The 23,096-nt window shown below is 31.3% G+C and overlaps 1 protein-coding gene across 1 annotated transcript in view; it reads right to left on the bottom strand.

Annotated features, from left to right (window-relative positions):
- Positions 1–19,063: 19,063 nt before the first annotated feature.
- The window catches only part of LOC132721516 (uncharacterized), a 29,061-nt gene continuing 25,028 nt past the window's right edge, over positions 19,064–23,096 (bottom strand). Inside the window, exon 6 of the mRNA XM_060705833.1 lies at positions 19,064–22,755. Coding sequence (XP_060561816.1) covers positions 20,012–22,755 — 2,744 coding nt within the window. The 3' untranslated portion in view covers positions 19,064–20,011. The remainder of the gene's footprint in view (positions 22,756–23,096) is intronic.

Below are 23,096 nucleotides of genomic sequence, written 5' to 3'. Positions count from 1 at the left end.
CTATTATGCAAAAGAGAAAGTACATCAAAACACTATCGGCAATCTAAATAATACTCGGTGGTTAAGCCCCCTCGTACAAATCAGATAGCCTCGTGTTTCGATGCTCTATCTATCACTTATTTTCATTAGAGCAAATTACTACGCGATAATCATTAAAATTAGATATTAAGTGTATTCTTTTTAAAACGTGAAAATTTATAACGGTTACTGGTGTAACTAGTTTCATGTCATTTGATCAAAAGATTATATGTTTTTGTTATTAAGCTTTGTTGGTATTTGATCAAGTGTTCTTTTCCAGTTAACGTTATGAGGGCAATAATTGATTAATTGTTATTGTCTTGAAAAATCAAAACCTTATCTTTAATCATTGAAAAGTGTATCCAGCAATGAAAGCATGGTGATAAAAAAGCCGATAAATGAGTGGTGATAAAAAGGCCGATAAATGACCGGTGATAAAAAGGCCGATAAATGACTGGTGATAAAAAGTCCGATAAATGACTGGTGATAAAAAGTCCGATAAATGACTGGTGATAAAAAGTCCGATAAATGACTGGTGATAAAAAGGCCGATTAATGACTGGTGATAAAAGGGCTGATAAATAAAGTACTATAGAGATAATGAATGAACAAGGGAAACTACAAAGCAGATTTTAATAGAAATCATACTAACCCCCGGTATTATACTAAATTGTCCAGTGGTAAATCAAGAATAGAAAATGTGTAGTACATACAAGTACTAATATTCCATTTTAAAGTCATACACATATCTTCTACTTTCCTATATCAGGAAATTATTTATTATTGCTAAACCTAAAACCTCTTCTCTAGGATCAGGAGTACAGAACTTCGTAACTATACATGTTTCATATTTATTTACGAACATACCACATACAGGGAAAGTAGAAGCTTGTAGACACATTCCTAAGAAAAATCCACGCACGAAAACTTTCATATAAAGAAATATGTAAACCTCTTGCCTTAGTTCTAGAACATAATAACTTTCAGTTTACCGGTGAACATTATCTACAAAAAATTGTAAGCACAGCAATGTGAAGTTCTATGGCATCATATCTTAATATGCTTCGATTTTTTCTGGGTATATCTAAATATGATTTCAAAGCAAACGTTCTTTAACTCCCTACTTGTGGCTCCATTTTCTTGACGATATGTTTGTATATAGAGTCTTTTCCTTTCTACGTCGAATGCTTTTATTGATAGTTTGAATAAATTACATCCATGTATAAAATTTGCAGCGAATATTTCTTAATCTCATTCGTCTATCATTTGTAGATGTAATTGTTACATTGGACGAAAACAATATTATACACACTTATATACGTAATAAAGAGACAGATAATCATCAGTATTTAGAATACTCATCCTGTCTGTTTGCTTGTTTGTTTCATTTTACGCCTTTTCTCAACAGTATTTCAGTCATATAGGCGGGTAGTTTCCTAACCATCGTTCCTGGAGAGTTACACCAGTACTAGACTACCTTCCTCTGTGCTAAACTACCAAAGCATCTCCCGGGGATCGAACCCACTCATCCTATCACATAAAGTTTTGAAGAAAAGGTATTCCGTACCGACAAGGGAAACGTTATTGTCGGATCATTTCGGACAATGATACTTCCATTGATGACTTACACAATTATAGTACATACTTTAAAGAAAGACATTATTCTATCGATGTTATTGATAATATACTTAGGAAGGTATCATGTCATATACAATATTAGTCAAAGTGTACTAACGACAGCGTTATTCATACAAAACTTTTTTTTTCAAACATTGGAAATATCATTAAAATGTTTTTGGATTTACTTTAACTTTTAAACAAATTTTCTCCAGTCAAACTTTTCATGAAAGTTAAGTTTTGGTTGCATTTAAAAGGCGGAAATATCTTAAAGACATTCTTATTAATTATAATGTTATGTATTTTACAGAATGTGATAGAAGTTGTTGTACATATTGCAGCTCTTTTATTGAAAGAAATATATAAAGAACTACTCATATTCCTGGAAAGAACTATCTGGCTAATAGCAATGGTGATTGTTCTACAAAATTGTTATTTATCATGTCACAGCTTATAAATGTAATAAGTAAACGAAGAAACAACAATTAAAACGCATGAATATACATAGGTTTGATAACAACACTTTTTCCGATACTTTATTTTGTACTTATATGTCACGACACACATTTTATGAAAGCTATTATTGTCTAAGCTATTTTTAATTTATGCCGATATATATTGTTTTCGATAATATGGAACGCCTTTTAAAAGAATCGTACTGGATTCATATGTTTGAGAACTTATCTCGTACGTATTTGTATGAATGCAAAATGTGTGTATATTTTATAATTTTGCATAACATCTGTCAATCATATTATACGACCAGTATACATATAGTGCTAGTGTTTGCTGTCATACAAATGTTTATTATATATATACGACCAGTATACATATAGTGCTAGTGTTTGCTCTCATACAAATGTTTATTTTGTTTTGTAATTTTGTACCTCATGTGTAGATCTATATTCTAACTGTATATAGTATTGTATATAGTATTGTATATAGTATTGTATATAGTATTGTATATATTATTGTATATAGTATTGTATATAGTATTGTATATAGTATTGTATATAGTATTGTATATAGTATTGTATATAGTATTGTATATAGTATTGTATATAGTATTGTATATAGTATTGTATATCGTATTATATATAGTATTGTATATAGTATTGTATATAGTATTGTATATAGTACTGTATATAGTACTGTATATAGTACTGTATATAGTATTGTATATAGAACTGTATATAGTATTGTATATAGTATTGTATATAGTATTATATATAGTATTGTATATAGTATTGTATATAGTATTGTATATAGTATTGTAAATAGTATTGTATATAGTATTGTATATAGTATTGTATATAGTATTGTATATAGTATTGTATATAGATATACAAGTATTGTATATAGTATTGTATATAGTATTGTATATAGTACTGTATATAGTATTGTATATAGTATTATATATAGTATTGTATATAGTATTGTATATAGTATTGTATATAGTACTGTATATAGTACTGTATATAGTACTGTATATAGTATTGTATATAGTACTGTATATAGTACTGTATATTATAGTATTGTATATAGTATTGTATATAGTATTGTATATAGTATTGTATATAGTATTGTATATAGTATTGTATATAGTATTGTATATAGTATTGTATATAGTATTGTATATAGTATTGTATATAGTACTGTATATAGTTTTGTATATAGCTGAATTCATGAAGAAATGTTAAATGGCAATGTTCTGTTTTCATTTGATAAATGTTTCATTTCCGCGTTACCGTCACGTTCCGTGTAGCGTATAGTTAAACGGACGTTACGTCATTTGTTATTCTATAACGTCATTTTCTTTTGAATAAGACAAAACGTAGAAGGCTAAAGAAATGCGTTTGTTTTTATTGGACTATTCCATATATAATTGCAATTGACTTATAATAATAATTCATTAAGCATAATTCAGACAAGATATGTTAACTTCAAAATGTTTAAACAAAAAAATATAAGGTTATTGACTATTTATAACGCTTTATAGTATTTTTTTCAAAAAAAGATAAACATTTTTTAAATCCACACAGAAAAAAATTTCTCCAGATTACAGGTATATACATTATGTAAACATCATGTCATTGAGAAAAAATGACAGGTGTTTTAAATAGAACATGTTGTTCTGTCCAGTATTAGAGAATACAGCTTCGTGAGCATACATTGTGCATTCATTGTATCATTCAAATTAGACATATTGAGTCAGAATTTGAAAGATTTAAAAAAAAATCTGGAATAAACAAAGATGAGCATAGTATAAATTTCAGTGGTTTATTATACCAAAATAATTGTGTATTGAATCAAAATACTAAAACGGTGTCTTAACGTTTAAAGGGAGATTAAAACATGTCATAAAAGTAATTTGTGACAACTGTTATGCAATATGGCCGACAGAGTTATCCGCCTTAACATTAAAAAAACTTAGCTTAATACTTACTTCAACACACCCTTTGTGAATGGTTCTACACTGTTTTCTCTAAAATCCTCAATAAAAGAAAAAAGGGAAACGTTTATGCAAGGAAATAAATATAATACACTTATAAACTTAAACTTATAAAATACAACAACAATGAAAATTGAACTTGAAATTGAAAGGAAGATAAATATTATAATTTAATTAAAAAAGAATTCGAAAAACTGATGTATAAAAATAAAATTTAGAAAAGGCTGTATTTACAAGTTACGCCTTATAAATATTTTTCAAACGTTTTTTCGATGTTTAAAAAAACAATTTTTAAACATTTTTTTATCATGTTTATCTTTCAGTAACATGTTTGTTATTATTACATGCAGTGTGTGAGTGATGTTGACCAGGGATATGTAAACATGTATGAAAACCACTACTTGCACCACGCATCTTATTATACTTTTTCTGTTCCACTCGGAGTTACACATCCGGTCAGGTACAAAAGACTTTTTAATGATAAGAATCCGAAGACTTCTATCATGATTGAACACACGGATGTGACTAATGTACTAATGTTCCACCATAATGCAACTGACATAACTGTTATCAAATTCGCTAATTTTCCTTTCCCTTGTCCTTTTCTTCTGTATGATGTCTGTAGTGTCCTTGTTGGAAAATAAGACACGTAAAATGTTGCATAAATTAACAGTTAAAGTAGCATGTGTTTAAAATAAATCTACACATCAAATACTGCGTGAAACAAATGACATATTTTGACATACGACTAAAATAGTATATCATCAACTTAGTTTTTAAAAGTGTCTTTTATTGAAAAAAGATCGTTGTTAACATTAAATACCCCTTTTATTTTTCACTGTTATTTATACTTTACCATACATTTCAAAATGAAAATTAAAAGAGTAGAGTTGAGAAGAAAAACTGGTAAAGACAATAATTATTTTCTTCATTGACATACTAGGCATTTAAAATTGTTTAAGAGATCGAATTAATCGTGCGATGCAACATTAAAGCTATAAATGCAATAACATTTTGTTACACTAAAATATTTAAGCTTTTGTGTTTGTATTATCGTCATACAGATAATTTTTAAAGCATTTTTTCCTTGATTATATCTAATGTTAAGTTATGAAACGGCAGAAACGTTGCGATTGGCTAAGCGAGACGGCCAATCAGAGGCAGTAACTGGAAAGGAAGGGTACCTTCATATTGTTCTCGCTCTTCCTTGTATGTCATGGCATAAATCTGCTTCTGATCACTAAGAAGACCATGGTTGAGGGCGCTGGCCAACAAAAGACCACATAGGCTATGGTTGTTTAGTTGTTACAACCTGCAGTAAGGATAGCTTCTACTCAGATCTATAATGTCAATTTCTCCATCTTTAGCAGGAAGATGTTTGATGTTTAATCTAAACTTAAAACAATCTCAAATCTACATGTTAGAGAAATTATTTTTGAAAACATTACTCAATCGTGAGTATAAAAACAATGTATCTAGTTTTTTGTATTGTTAAGCTGTGTTAAAAATACAAAACACAGGTTTTGGGAAAGAAAAAATCTGTTAACATATCAAAACTATTGAGTGCATTAAAAGAGACAGATCGACCGACAAGCTGACTACGATATATATCCCTTACCATCGTTTGTAGGGGTATTATTAAGATTTTAATTCAACATTTTATCTCTTCACTGGTCTCTGCATAACTGAAAAGTAGACATTTACCAACTGTTTGGCCCTTTTATAGTTTTTCCCCGGTGTTTAACGATCATATTTTTTCAGTGTGCTATCAAAGTCCACTTTTAAGGCATGATTTATGGTATATTTATCTGATTCTAAGACATTTTTTAAATTTTTTCTTATATATTTCGATCTAACCTAGTGACTTTGAAGAATTTGAGGGCAGTTTTCGGAATTCTTATAAAAATCATCATGGAAACAAAGTGATCCATCGGAAGCATTAATCACAACAAAATTTAAAGAGAAGTGAAGACTCGGTTTGATTGAGTCTGTACATGAGGTGAGGGATAATGTAATGTGAGACTACCCTCACGCCCTCTAGCACCGGTTTGAGCTGTACTTAATTCTCAACACTTAATAGTGCTGGCATCAATGATCCCGGAGGCCAGAAATATATAACAACACTGAAGTGAAGAACGGGGCAACTTTTTACAGCTGTCGCACAGCACCTGACACCCGCCGTTGTGAAGCACAAAAAAAACAAAACAAAGTGATCCCTCGGAAGCATTAATCGCAACAAAATTATAAGATAACTGCAGATGCAGCTTGATTGGATCTGTACATGAGGCATAATGTAATGTGCAACATTCCTCACGCCCCCCCCCCAGCACCGGCTTAAGCGGTATTCAATTCTCAACACTTAATAGTGCTGGCATCAATGATCACGAAGGACCAGAAAAATATAACAACACTGAAGTGAAGTATTGAGCAATTGTTTACAGCTGTCACACGGCACTTGACACCCGCCGATGTGAAGCACAAAAATCTGGGCACAAGTTAAAGTGATCCCTCGGAAGCATCAATCACTACAAAATTACAAGAGAACTGCAGACTCGGTTTAATTTGGTCTGTACATGAGGGATAATATAAAGTGCAACATCCCTCACGCCCCCTAGCACCGGCTTGAGCGGTACTCAATTCTCAAAACTTAATAGTGCTGGCATCAATGATCCCTAATATACTTCTCAGTTTCTTAATTTCACACATAAATCAAGGGTTTGACATGCTTGACATATTGAGGTTCTAATAGGGATTAAAATATATGGTCTAAGCTAATTTGAAGATTTTTACATTTTACCAGGTTTTATTTTTCAACAATATGATTAACCTTCAGAATTTTTTAAATTTCGGGATGGGGTAAGTAAATTTTTTTTTATTTTAATAATCTTATTTTTACAACAAATTAAAATTTTTTTTAGAAGTCTTAAAATTAATTTGGTTTAAAATTTAAATTTTTTAAAATTTTTGGCCCCCTGAAAATTTGTTCGGATTTTAAATTTTTTAAATTTTCAAAAATTTTTGGGAAATTTTTTTTAAAGTTTCACTGCATTAAAAAACTAAATTATTCTAAAAGGTTTTAAGACCTTATTGGTTTATAAATTTTTTTAAAGGTTTTTTAAGTTTTTTGAAAAATTTTTTCCAAAAGGCCTTTTAAGCCGTTTTTGGGGAGTCTTCAAAACCCCCAAAAAAAATTTGGCGACGACAGGAAAAAAAAATTTCGGGTACTTTTATTTAACAGTCAGGGAACTTTTTTTCCTATCTTTTATTCCACCTGAAATCCAAAATGCTAGCCCTCCATATGCGAGAGTAACAAATTTATATTCATTCCGATGAATAGACTAAACATTACTGAATAAACCTGGGTGCCGTTTTATCAACGATCGTACGCCCGGTCGTAGCTAAGATTTGGTCATACGACCAAAAATGGTCTTAGCTGCGACTGAGGGCGTACGACCGTGTTCATAAAACGGTCATGTGGAAATCGTAAGCTTGGTCGTAAGTATCAGTCGTAAGATAAGATCGCAGTTACGACCGTCGGTGACCCCCTATGTTTTTAGTTATTTTAACTAAGTATACATTTTAAAGGACGTTTAAAGAAAAAAATCAAAAAATTATTTCAGGAATTTTTAAATAAGCCGCTTTAAAGCCGAAAATTGCGACTAAACTGAACGTCAAATTTTACACAAAATTGACAGTTTTCTTACCATTTTTCAAACAGTTTTCGGCGTAAAACGATAAATTTTATATCAGCTTACGAAAACAATAATTTTCGTCGAATGATGTAGAATTTAAGATATTTTGTCCGCAAATCATGCCAATGGCGTTGAAATACCCGTAACAGTTGCCAAGGATACGCAACGACGTCATGTTCAAAAACGGGCTTTGATGGTCAACTTTGACGCCATGTGTACAAAAATTGGCTGAAACTATTGAAATAAAATCAACGGAACCTAATCAGAAATATGGTCAACTTTTTGCATGCCAATTTTCAAGACGCTACTCGAAAGTTCGCAAAGTGTCGCGTTCTACCTTAAACACGAAATATTAATGCAAATCTAAACAAAGTAGATATATAAAACACATATTCATCAGGTCCATTGAAAATGAGAAAATAAATGTTTAGGATTTATAAAACGTAATATTTTATAGTAATGATAAGACTTCGGACATTTCTTGCATTTTCATAATATGTTTATATTACTTTGTTTAAAAGAGAACGTTGCCTTACCTATCAATGCTAAAAAATGAAAAAAAAACCTCTTTACGTTTCTTGTTATTTAAAGTGTAAGCTTCCGTACAGATTCCGACGTTTTGCTGGAATGTTTAATTTCATTTTTTGTTCTTTTTCTTTCCAATACTACGACAAAATATGTGCCATATTCGATATATATGGAAAATAATAAATAACATATTTAGTTAAAATTTAATTTTGCTCATAAAAATGCCTAAATCAGATCACGAGGTATTATCCATCATCTGGGTTTATAACTCGCATGCAAACATGGCAACAAATTGCCAATATAAGAATATCAAATATCAAAATATGCGGATTTAATGTCTTCAAATCACTGCAAGACTTTTGTTTTAACACGTTCTGGTATATCATATGTAATCTGTATAATGACGTATCTGCGTGACAGAAAATCATCCGTGCCATGCTGTATTTATAAATAACGCTAGTCTGCTTTAATTGGAAAATTCGGATCCCATTACGCACAAATTTCAGTTAATTTCAGTTAAGTTCCGTTAAAGTTGGAATAAGACGAAGTTTAAACTTACAGTTTAATAATGAAAATGACATTTCCAAAATCATCAAAAATAGCGCTAGGAACTATATATTATGATACTGAACGTTATATTCTAAAATGTAACACCTATGCAAGTTTACAGTTTATGAATGCTAATTAGTCAAATGACAAAAAAGGTTGTTATATAGCTGCTACATTTTTTTTTAATTTATTGAATATGTAATGCCTCTGATTAATGATAATAATTAATAAAGGGAAAGTATCGATCGTTGTAAAGAGGATTCATATGACACTGTTGATTTGTCTCCCCTTAATATGACGGCTTTCCGAAATGAGTTATGTTTACACAAACTAAATTTCAATTTATCAAAGAGAAATAAATTCTGTTCAGTAGATTGATATAATTACAATATTAGAGTCTCTCTCTGTCAATCCATGTATTGCATATTTTCTTGTTTTATCTCCGTAACAAGATGTTTTGTTTTAAATGGACAATATATAATGTGCCATATTTCAGTGTCTCACTTATTAATATTATAATTAATTAATTAATTAATATTTAAATAACATGCTTTAAGGTATTTATGTGTATGTTAACATCGAAAAATCATAAAATAAACACAGCTACATGTCGTTACATTTACTCGTTGCTGGACTCACAATAACCCAATCTGTAAGTGACCTTTAGCGTCTTTTTCCGAAGTCACAGTATATATGTTTCTCCATATATGTTTTGACACATGTTGTAAACCTAAAATACTAAAATAATACTGTAATGATGATTATATGAGTTGTATCTTACCAACATTCACATTTTAGAACTAAAAAGTGTACAAAACATGAAAAGACAGGCCAGGCAAACTTTATGGAACTATACATGCTAATAAATAATTAAGCCGGGTCATAGAATGAACATAACACACGGAAAACTTGGAATATATCACGTGCAGTAACAAAGTCTCAAAAGTTTTTATTGATATCTCAAGGTCAATTGGGCATGTGGGAAAATTTGAAAAACGCTAAATGTGATGGTAAAATGTTATAAATATGATTTTTAAATATTTTATAATTCAAACATTTACTGTATTCATAAATATAAGTTTGCCAACCTTGAATAAACTGATCCTTAATACTAGCAGAATTTATTTTCTTAAAATATGAACGGAATTGACTGTTTCAAAAATCCAATAACAAACCGAGAGAATCTAAAGAAGTATGCACAAATTTCAACCAAGGAAAATCCACATCAAAATCAAAGTATAGTTTCTTTTGTCATGCAATACAAATTTTATCTTTTATACCATTAATCAATTTGCCCCAATAATTCAGAAACTCTTGACTTACTTTGCAATGACAAAGGCAATATTCCTAGCTCGCCGTAAATCATACATGATGGGGAAGATTGCTTCAGTCCGAAAACTAATTTAATATATTTCAATTGGAAACGATCAATAATTTCTACATTTTCTACTCCCAATTTGGTTACCAATGGTAAGATGTCATACATTGTACGTAACGTCAAATATGATTGGTAAAAGAATATAAACACCAGGCAAACTTAATAGAACAATGAAGCTGGGCCAAAGAATAAATTTAATTTAACACATAAGAGAGAAAACTGGGGCTACTAGTATATCACATGCAGTAACAATTTCGTGTTCAACGGTATGATTTTTATAACGTCATAATCATGTGACGTCATATATGACGGGAAACACGCGTACACCTTGAATATAATATTGTATATTTATGCATTTGACAAACTAGTCACGGTTTATTAAAAAATACACTATTGGTTGCGAAATTGTTACTGTAGGTGATATTACATATGTTAAAACGGTAATTGCTTCAATTCCAGTTCTATTCACGAGTCAATCTCTCAATCTTAGTACAGTGCATATATTGTATATGGCGTTATTTATGAAATTGCATCTTAGTCATTGTAATATGGATAAAGTGGAAAGGTCAGAGTCTCATTCTTAGTAGTGTGCATTTATTACACATAACGTTGTTGATGTCTTTATTTTATAAGAAAAATGTGGGAAGTATGTATCCAACAAGTTTTAACCAAGAGCCCGGTTTGAGCCGGGTGATGCTCCCCGAATAGGTTTTGAACACAGGAAAGTACACCTCTTGTACTGTAGAGTTATTTCCCTGGAAAAGGTTCAAAGTGCAATAATTGCAATAATTCCAAAATTAGGCATGGCAGAGTTACTGTTCTTTGCACTGCACTTGTAATCAATGCAATCTATAAACCTACAAAGTTTCTAGTTGATATCTCTTATGGTTTCCGAGTTATGTCCGGGACAACTTCAAAATGTAAAAATGAACAAAGGGCAATTATTACAAAATTTGGCAAGGCAGAGTTCAAGTTCTTGTGCACTGCATATCAACCCATTGAGATATATCTACCTACAAATTTTCATGTTGATATCTCTTATAGTTTTAGAGTTATGTCCCGGACAAGATTTTTCTATAAGGGGAGATAATTCAAAAAACGAGCAAAATAGAGTTATGGTTCTTTGACACTGTACTCCCCTCAATGCCCTTTACCACTGTATGAAGTTTAAACAAATTATCTCCAAGGGTATTTAAGTTTTGCTCCGGACAAGACAACGGTCGGAGAGACGGACTGACAGACGGACATTGCGCCGAATATATACTCCCCCGAAATTTTTCTGGTAGCATAACTAGGTATGTAGAGAGGGGAAAACAAATAATATACTAATCAATTTTGTACAATTCTTTATTATGAAAAGTCATACATACATGCTATCAGAACCAATCAAAAAGATGTATTTTATTATTTAAAGTATTACATTTATAACAAAAGCAGCAGAATAACAATGCTTCATAAACCTTCTATGACCAAATCAAATTTTATATATTGCCTACATTTTGTTAACATTTCTCTATGCTGATATACATGTCACCATTGTTGGATCAATTCAATAAATATGGACCTGGTGTATCCATTCTGAATTTATTTTTTTTTATAAAATACATAATGTTCTTGACATGTTATTTATTATACAAAATGTTGGTCAACCACTGCCTGATATCTTCTTATAATTCTTCAATAAAACCAGCTACTTATAATAAACTTAAAAAGTTCTATATAAAATGAATAGAATTGTTTCAAAAAGTTTCACGATTGCTTAGTTCACTCAGACAAGTTTTTATTGATACTAACAAAATAGCTGAATATTGTTTTCAATGAACATTTCAAGTTTTAAACAGTCATGTTTTATATATATGTATATGTGTAATTGACATATTCCAGCATGAACTTATCTTAACTTCATATAGAATTGTTTAAGTATAAACATGGCCAATATAGTTTTGTCATCATGAGGATTACAAATATAAGCATAAAATACACATAAATTCAAATACCTAGTAAACAATTCATAACATGATTTTCATGTTATCATACCTAGTAAACAATTCATAACATGATTTTCATGTTATCATACCTAGTAAACAATTCATAACATGATTTTCATGTTATCATACCTAGTAAACAATAATAATATCATTCACAACATGATTTTTATGTTATCATACCTAGTAAACAATTCATAACATGATTTTCATGTTATCATACCTAGTAAACAATTCACAACATGATTTTCATGTTATCATACCTAGTAAACAATTCATAACATGATTTTCATGTTATCATAATTATGTTAACTATGATACTATATAAATGAATTTACCCTATTATATACATTTAAAGTTTAAAGGCACATTATGCCTCAGAAATGAATATATTTTTATTTTTTTTTATTTTTTGTAAAAAAGGGCAAATATGTGTTTTATAATGTTGTAATAATAGATTTACAACATGTGATATTCTTATCACATGGCAAAAAAATGAGTTTGAAAAGAAAATATGATTTGTGTAGCAAAATGTCAACAAAATGGTTATTTAACATCCATACTAAATACTTATTCATCATAACTGTACTGTACTGCAAAAACAACAACAGATGACTCTGATAATGAGAAATTCTTTGGATAAAAAATTATGAAAGCTTTTGAAAAATAAAAGTGATTGAATTTTGTAAGGCTTAATGGGCCTTTAAAACAAATAGGTACAACAATTTAAAATGTATGTATAGTGTCATGTCACATAACATAACTTGTTATAAAATAATATAATCTTATTTTCATAAAAGGATTGCAATACCTTGTAATTATACAATTAACAATATTAAAGGAACTCCACTTAAGTTTTATGCCTAAAAACATAACATTCTAATTTTCACATAAATAAACATAAGCACTTTAAACAGAAATATAAATTAAATATAACAAAGCAATATACAAGAAATACACTGAAAAGTGTATGTTTGGGCTATTCTCAGTCCGATTTGATTGAAAGCGTTTAAACACTTTTCAATTTTGGGTCATTTTTCACTATTATAATAATAATTCTGGAAAAAGGGAGCGAGCTAATGATCTAAAAATTTGTTTATAGGTTATTTATATAGATCTACATCAAATGGAGTAATAATCTCAAAAAAATTATTTCCAGTCCCGGCATGTCAAGAATTCTCAGAGGAGTCCCTTTAACATGTAATATTATGTACTATATACATTCAATCAGAATTGCATGTAACAAACAGACATGTGTAAAAAATGTTTATATATAACATATCTTAATCTTGGTATATACTAAACATCAGCAAACAAAAAAAAGCTGACATACCTTTAATAAGATGTAGTTATATCATTACTGTCTGAAAGCATAAAACTACATTTTAGCATCGTCCGAACCCATACATACAGATTTGACTGAACTACATTCATCACGCATGAAGTGTATGCATGGGTTACCCTGGATGTATTTTAAAAAACAAGATTTCAACATACAGTTTGGGTAATTTCATGTAACATATGTTTTACAATACATGTAAACTAACATATCATAATTATGTTAACATCAGCAGAAATATATCTTATGTATACATATAATGTTATAATTTCTTGGTACTAAAATATGACAAATTGTTTAATTAAACAAGAGGGCCATGATGGCCCTGGATCGCTCACCTGACACAACCGCATCCAAGCAATGTCTTAAACAAGCATCATGACCAAGTTTGATGCGACTGAGTCAAACATGTGACCTCTAGTGTGTTATAAAGATTTTTCCATATTTAGGCAATGTGACCTAATTTTTGACTGGACACAACCCATATTCAAACTTGACCTAGAAATCATCAAAACAACCTTCCTGACCAATTTCCAGGAAATTTGGATAAAAACTGCAGCCACTAGAGTGTTAAAAAGATTTTTCTATTTTTAGCTCCTGTAACCTAGTTTTTGACCGGACATGACCAATCTTAGCACTTGACCCTGAAAACATCAAAACAACATTCTTGACAAATTTCCAGAATATTTGAATAAAAACTGCAGCCACTAGAGTGTTAACAAGCTTTTTCTATTTTTAACTTCTGTGACCTAGTTTTTGACCTGAGATGACCCATCTTCGAACTTGACCTAGAATCATCAAAACAACCTTCCTGACAAATTTCCAGAATATTTGAATCAATACTGCAGCCACTAGAGTGTTAACAAGCTTTTTCTATGTTTAGCTCCTGTGACCTAGTTTTTGACCGGAGGTAACCCATCTTTGAACTTGACCTAGACATCATCAAAACAACCTTCCTGACAAATTTCAAGAATATTTGGATGAAAACTGCAGCCCCTAATGTGTTAACAAGCTTTTCTATTTTTAGCTCCTGTGACCTAGTTTTTGACCGGAGATGACCCATCTTCCAACTTGACTTAGATATCATCAAAACAACCTTCTTGACAAATTTCCAGAATATTTAGATGAAAACTGCAGCCACTAGAGTGTTAACAAGCTTTTTCTATTTTTAGCTCCTGTGACCTAGTTTTGACCTGAGATGACCCATCTTCGAACTTGACCTAGAAATCATCAAAACAACCTTTCTGACAAATTTCCAGAATGTTTGGATGATTTGTTTGTTTTGGGGTTTACGTCACATCGACACAGTATAGGCCATATCGCGACGTTCCAGCTTTACTGGTGGAGGAAGACCTCAGGTGCCCTTCCGTGTATTATTTCAGGCACGAACGGGCACCTGAGTAGAACCACCGACGTTCCGTAAGCTAGCTGGATAGCTTCCTCACATGTAAGAATCCAAAGTCCCTGTCGGGATTCGAACCCACAGCGGTGAGGGGCAAGTGGTATGTTTGGATGAAACCTGCAACCATTAGAGTGTTAACAAGCTTTTTCTATTTTTAGCTCCTGTGACCTAGTTTTTGACCAGACATGACCCATCTTCGAACTTGACCTAGAAATCATTAAAACAACCTTCCTGACAAATTTCCAGAATATTTTAATCAAAACTGCAGCCACTAGAGTGTTAACAAGCTATTTCTATTTTTAGCTCCTGTGACCTAGTTTTTGACCGGTGATAACCCATCTTCGAACTTGACCTAGATATCATCAAAACAACCTTCCTGACAAATTTCCAAAATATTTGGATGAAAACTGCAGCCACTAGAGTGTTAACAAGCTTTTTCTATTTTTAGCACCTGTGACCTAGTTTTTGACCGGACATGACCCATCTTCCAACTTGACCTAGATATCATCAAAACAACCTTCCTGACAAATTTCCAGATTATTTGGATGAAAACTGCAGCCACTAGCGTGTTAACAAGCTTTTTCTATTTTTAGCTCCTGTGACCTAGTTTTTGACCAGACATGATCCATCTTCGAACTTGACCTAGATATCATCTAAACAACCTTTCTGACAAATTTCCAGAATATTTGGATAAAAACTGCAGCCTATAGAGTGTTAACAAGCTTTTTCTATTTTAAGCTCCTGTGACCTAGTTTTTGACCGGAGATGACCCATCTTTGAACTTGACCTAGAAACCATCAAAACAACTTTCCTGACAAATTTCCAGAATATGTGGATGAAAACTGCTGCCACTAGAGTGTTAACAAGCTTTTTCTATTTTTAGCTCCTGTGACCTAGTTTTTGACCGGAGATGACCCATCTTCGAACTTAACCTAGATATCATCAAAACAACCTTCCTGACCAATTTTTCAAAATATTTGGATGAAAACTGCAGCCACTAGAGTGTTAACAAGCTTTTTCTATTTTTAGCTCCTGTGACCTAGTTTTGGACCGGAGATAACCCATCTTCGAACTTGACCTAGATATCATTAAAACAACCTTCCTAACAAATTTCCAGAATATTTGGATGAAAACTGCAGCCTCTAGAGTGTTAACAAGCTTTTTTCTATTTTCAGCTCCTGTGACCTAGTTTTTGACCGGAGATAACCCATCTTCGAACTCGATCTGTATTTCATTGAGACAAACATACTGACAAAGTTTGATGATGATCCAATCAAAACTGTGACTGCTAGACTGTTAACAACCCAATTATTAGAGTGTTAACAAGCTTTTTCTATTTTTAGCTCGTGACCTAGTTTTTGACCAGAGATGACCCATCTTCGAACTTGACCTAGATATCATCAAAACAACCTTCCTAATAAATTTCCAGAATATTTGGATGAAAACTGCAGTCTCTAGAGTGTTAACAAGCTTTTTCTATTTTTAGCTCCTGTGACCTAGTTTTTGACCCTAGATAACCCATCTTCGAACTCGATCTGTATTTCATCCAGACAAACATTCTGACAAAGTTTGATGATGATCCAATCAAAACTGTGACTGCTAGACTGTTAACAACCCAATTATTAGAGTGTTAACAAGCTTTTTCTATTTTTAGCTCCTGTGACCTAGTTTTTGACCGGAGATGACCCATCTTCGAACTTGACCTAGATATCATCAAAAACAACCTTCCTGACAAATTTCCAGAATATTTGGATGAAAACTGCAGCCTCTAGACTGTTAACAAGCTTTTTCTATTTTTAGCTCCTGTGACCTAGTTTTTGACCCGAGATAACCCATCTTCGAACTCGATCTGTATTTCATTGAGACAAACATTCTGACAAAGTTTGATGATGATCCAATCAAAACTGTGACTGCTAGACTGTTAACAACCCAATTGTTGACGACGAACGACGCACGACGCACGACGACGGACGCCGGACATAGCCCCATCACTATACCTCACCATGACCACTTCGTGGTCAGGTGAGCTAAAAAATCTTATTCAACCGTTACAGAAATTATCTATGAAAATAAACATTTGATAGTATATAAACTTAATAAACATGGCTGTCTGTGTGAGAGAGCATATTGGCATCCGAGAGCTGGTATATATCCCTCAGGTATAGCTGAGACTTATTATATCCCTGATAGGCAACTGAGAAGTGACTTATGATGAAAACTGGAATACATTCCACCCACTGGGGGTAACCGAGAATTTATATATATCCCCCTAGGGGCAGTCAAGAACAGGTATATATCCCTGAGAACTGACTTATGCCGAGAACTTATCCGACGGGTAGCTGAGAACTTGTTTGTATCCTCGTGGGACACCTGTGAAGTGGTATATATCCCTAAGGGACACCTGTGAACTGGTATATATCCCCAAGGGGCAGCTGAGAACTGGTATATATCCCCAAGGGGCAGCTGAAAACTTGTATATATTCCCAAGGGGCAGCTGAGAACTGGTATGTATAAAGAAAATCAATGACTCCCCCCCATATTTTTGACCGTTGGGAATAATTTGAACAAACTTGGTAGACACTGACTAGACAATGTGTTATGCCAAATATTTAAGCTCTATCTTAAGAAGTTAATAATAATAATAAGTTAATATCTATCAGTTTTTCTATAAGAAAATTTTTATGTTTTTTCTTTCTGTTGCCATGGCTGTTCCGTATGGAATTAAATTCTTTGAAGAAGTTTTAAGTTGACTACCAAAGGAACATTCTTGTGAAGTTTTAATGAAACTGGTTTAGTGGTTTATGGGGAGATGTCGTTTAAAGTAAAAATTTACGCCGGACGGACGCTGGACAAAAAGCGATCACAATAGCTCACTATGTCACTTTGTGACAGGTGAGGGGAGCTAAAATTCATATTTACATCTATGGTGTATAACATGTTTTTATTAAAGAGATATACCCGGAATAAAATTGAAAAGCAATATTAATGAAGTGTAATTTTCAGACGGACTTTAGCTATAAACATTTAAACACTGTCGACAGGACAGTGTGCTTGACTATCCACAGTGATGGATAATGCAGAATTTTCTAACCTCAAAAAGGGCAATAATTCTGTCAAATATCTATGTGCTCAGACAGTAACTTCCTATTACTCTCATGTGTGTGTGTGAAGTTCTAATCCACTCTTATACGTATAAACTTAACCAAGATTTTTTAAGTCGTAAAAGGGGAATAAATATGAGGGAAAAAAATATCAGAGGTATGGGATTTGTGTTAGTCATGTTAAAGAACAAGAATGTAAATTGAAATTTTCATTCAGTAGTTTTTTAGATACGAACTTGCACACATAAAAGTAACCTAAGTTTGACGCCAATGCGGTAAGTACTATTATAGCATTAGCTATTCATTGAATAGTCGAGCTAAAATGATTACTAGTATTTTGGAAAAACAAAGTGAGCAAATAATCTGAAATTTTGCATACAAATTTTATACATGAAAAGTAATAATTTTATTATCTTCTTCAAATAGTATGAAACCTCAACAACATAACTCCCGTCCTATCATGTCAAGAAATTAAGAAAATATTATCCTCAGTGGAGTCCCTTTAACGATACTGTTTGAATAATACTGACTAACAGTATTAACTTGTACACATTTATGGTTTTCCATAATTACAATTTGTAAATTTTTACAATCTTTACAATATAAAACAATCAAAGAAGGAATGTCTAAAATATAACATGTAAATGGTCCTCATCTCAATGAAACAATTTACTTGTCCTATATATCATCTAACAGGTATTTATTATACCATTCCATTGTCCTATATATCATATAACTGGTGTTGATATATACCATTTCATTGTCCTATATATCATCTAACAGGTATTTATATATACCATTTCATTGTTCTATATATCATATAACAGGTGTTGATATAAATAATTCTACTGTCTAAATATTGTATAACAGGAATTTACATATAACATTCCTTTGCTTTATATAACATATAACTGGTATTCATTTATACCATTCCATTTTCCTTTACATCTTAAAACTGGTATTGATATATACCATTTCCTTTGCATATTTAACATATAATATACATATATTGTATTTTTATATACCAAACACTTGTCCTATATATCATATAACTGGTATTTATATATACCATTTCATTGGCCTAAATGTCATATAATTGGTATTCATATATACCATTCCCTTGTCCTATATATCATATAACTGGTATTTATATATACCATTCCATTGGCCTAAAAATCATATAATTTTTATTCATATATACCATTCCCTTGTCCTTTATATCATATAACTGGTATTCATATATACCATTCTCTTGACATATTTCTCATATAACTGGTAATTACATATACCATTCCTTTATCCTATCATATATTATATAATATAACTGGTATTTGAAAGTTATACTTATCTTTTACATTTTCTGACCTTGTACATAAAATTTCTGTTTTATGATATTTCCATTCAAATTACTTATTATATTTACTTATTCATTAATTTATTTACTTGCTAATCTATTTATCTATTTATGTATTTATAATTCAAAGAACCTAACACTTTTTCAAATTATACTTTTCACAAACTATCCCTTATCTTTAAAAAAAAAAAGTTACCTTAATTTTCTTTATATTTCACTGCATTTCTTTCAATTATTTACTTAAATACACATCTGAATATTACTTTCATCAATTTCAATATTACTACAATGATCAGAAATTGATATTTAATGAACTGTTTTTGATGATTGTTATCTATCATATTGTATTACATTCATTATTTAACATATCAATATGTAACTTTTGTATTTTTTTTTCATTTTGCTGATAATATTTATTTTAATAATTATGAAATAATAATTTAAATTAAGCACTGTATGTATTCTCTCTCACTATGTTAAAAATTCAGATCATTTTTTTGTTGAAAATGAAAATCCAAGTTATCATCTCTTTTAACACGCAATAATTTACTTTTAACACTATATGTTAACTTCATGTATACTAAATGGACACTTTTATCACTTTTTTGTTGAAAATTCAAACCAATAATCATAATCACGTTTAACATGAAATAACTGATCCTGGTCTTTTACATACTGTATAGCATCATTTCCCTTCCCTCCTCTAAGTACTAGTGATGTCAATGTTAACCTATCATCATTTAACTCCTCACCATCTCCTGATATATACCAGTACTTTACACTCACATCTACAGTATGAGGAATACCAGGAAGACTATCAACAAACTTCTGCCATGTTGTCAAACTCATTATGACATACTTAAGCTCAATGTTTTTTAAACTCTTCATCTCTAAAGGTAACTGTATTATATTGTCAGTTAACCTACACCACTCTAACTCAAGCTTACTGAGATTGTGTAACAATGGTAATACTGTGACAAGTCTCTTTGTTATGTTGGTATGATATAATTGAGATTTATTGGTATATTCTCCATACAATTCAAGTTCTTTTAATTTGTTAGATTTTCTAATAATATCAAATATTTTCACATAATTACTATCTTTCAATTTTCCAAATCTAAATATTTCAAGGTTTGTAGTATCAACATCTATCACACTAACAGTATAACACAAATAAAGGTACTGAAGTTGTTGATGTTTTGATAAATTTACATCATGCTGCTTCCAACACTTACATTCAACAGACTCAAGATGTATTTGTTCAAGATGACTGGTTCCCTCAAGAAAATTACAAAATGTAGAAGTATCATCATGACTCATTGTTATACCACTCATACTTATTGCTACAAGATCGATCATACTAGGTAGGTTACTAACAACTGTTTTATACATTGGGTAATACTTGCTAGTGTTCGAGACATCATGAAGAGACAGAGATTTTAATGTTGAAGTGTTTACTTTAATTGTCTCAGCAACACAATTGTTTATCACATCAATAAACTGTTCATTGCTCTGTGTACTATCACTTTGTGTACTAAATAAACTTAATTCAAATTCATTTGTTCTTTCAATTTTTTCAAGATGATGAAACATTGGTAAATATTTTGTAAATTTATCATTTTTTGTGTTGATGTTATCTTCAGAAATAGAGAGAACAGATTCAGGAACAATTTGATGCTGGTCAATACTTGAACAAACAATATCACAATACTGACCCCATCTTTTAATGACCAAATCTCCTATATAAAATACAGGATTACTTCCTACACTACATGTTGCATTGAATTCTTCCATTGAGTCAAACATAAGCTTTTGAATATCAGTAATACAATCATAATCCCTATAATTTATTGTTCTCCTGTATTCCTGAACACGAGAGTCTTCTGACACAGTATCATATATGTATTTTGAAACATGTGTTGCTAATCTAGGTTCAAGACCACATAGCATAATGATAACATTTGACTGTTCTAATATGTCATTTACTGTTGAACATTTCTGAAAAACCTCATTAATAAATTTCTTGGCTAATTCAACATTTCCTGTACTATCTGACAAACCAATTTTTGCATTGAAATTGATGCAAATATTCACTGCAGCCAGAAATTCTTGCATTGATTTGTGAATAAAAGAGAACAATGAGCTTGGTGGTTCTGATACAGATAAACTTGGACATTCATCTTCTGTAATTATTCCAAGTTTCAAGCAATTTTCTCTTACTTCATCTGATATTTCTAGTTCATCAAACATAGAAATGTCAAATGCCAAAGATTTATCCTTCGGACAATTAAATAGTGTCTCATAAGCCAACTTTGACACATAATAAATGAGATGGCTGTTTAATTTTAATATGTTTTTATCAGCTAAGGTTTTAGGAAGATCTACTTTCTGAGCACCCTCCATGAGTCGGGTACTTGTTCCTGCAGTTTTCATGTCATTCCAGGTAAAGAAAAGTTCTAACATGCCGGTGTAAATGGCACATTTTGAAGTTTTATCGAGTTTACCATCAAACCATAGACAAATCAGTTGCTGCAGCATAATTGGTAGCTGTTTTAAACTTTCCAGGGACTTTTCTGTTAGCTTTCGTTTACAAACCCTGGCATCTTTACTAGCATGCCTGCTGAAATTTAATTGAGAAACTGTTCTATCTACCATTTCCCTTTCACATCTCAAATCAAACCCTTTCAGATTCAGTATTTGTTCAATTTCTGTCTCACTTATTCCTAAGGTGTGAACTTTCCATGGCCGTGATGTAGTTACGATTGTGTAGTCTTTATTAACATCCTGTTTTGGGAGACCCATTGTCTGGAACTGATTGTAGGACTTTCTCTCAGAAGACCATTCATCTAAGCCATCAAGCAATATTATAATCTTTGCAGAGTCCTTTTTGAGAACTGGGCTTGAAATGTCAATATGATACTGATTTTTAATCATATCCTGGACACTGTTTATGTCTTGATTATGTCTTAGGGAGATATAAAACATGATATCAAATTTCTTCATTTCCTTGACTCCTTCAAATTTATCATCTACATTTTGTGCATCACTGTGTGCAATACACCAACAGTTGACCAAATATTTACAGAAACTACTCTTACCAGACCCTGCATCTCCAAGAACATATATATGTTTCAAAGGTACACCATTCTTTATGAAGATTTCTGACATTGACTTGACCTCAATCTCCTTTGTCTCCCCTTTCTCTCCTTTTATTTCTCTTGTTATAGTGGGCCTAACATAAATCTCACTGAAGTTACATTTCTGACCTCGTGGTAGTAAAGGCATTGCTGGTACTTTTAGCAAAGTCTTACAGTATGATGCTATCATCTCTTTCTGCCATTCTAAAATTATAATATAGTATAACATTAAGCTGTTAACACACAAATGAGTGACTCACAGATTTATAATTAACCATGAACAAACAAAACAATTACCCTTGGCAAACTATAACATATTAGGTTAAAAGTAACCTAGGAGCTGTTTTGTTGCTAAATTGACTATAAGAATTAAAAGATCAAAAATTGAAGAATGCTCTTACCACATGTTTGCTGTTATATAATCATAATTAGTTAAATGATCAACTATAATGTCATGGCTTTAATACATGTATATCACTATTATGACTACACTTGTTACTAAATATAGAAACAAGAAATGTTGAACGACACATATGCTGTCCTTT

Source organism: Ruditapes philippinarum, unplaced genomic scaffold (assembly GCF_026571515.1).
Source record: "Ruditapes philippinarum isolate M1 unplaced genomic scaffold, ASM2657151v2 ctg9883_1_1_1_1, whole genome shotgun sequence".
Classification (NCBI taxonomy): domain Eukaryota; kingdom Metazoa; phylum Mollusca; class Bivalvia; order Venerida; family Veneridae; genus Ruditapes; species Ruditapes philippinarum.
Note: the sequence above shows the minus strand (reverse complement) of the source record. Positions and strands in the feature narration are given on the sequence as shown.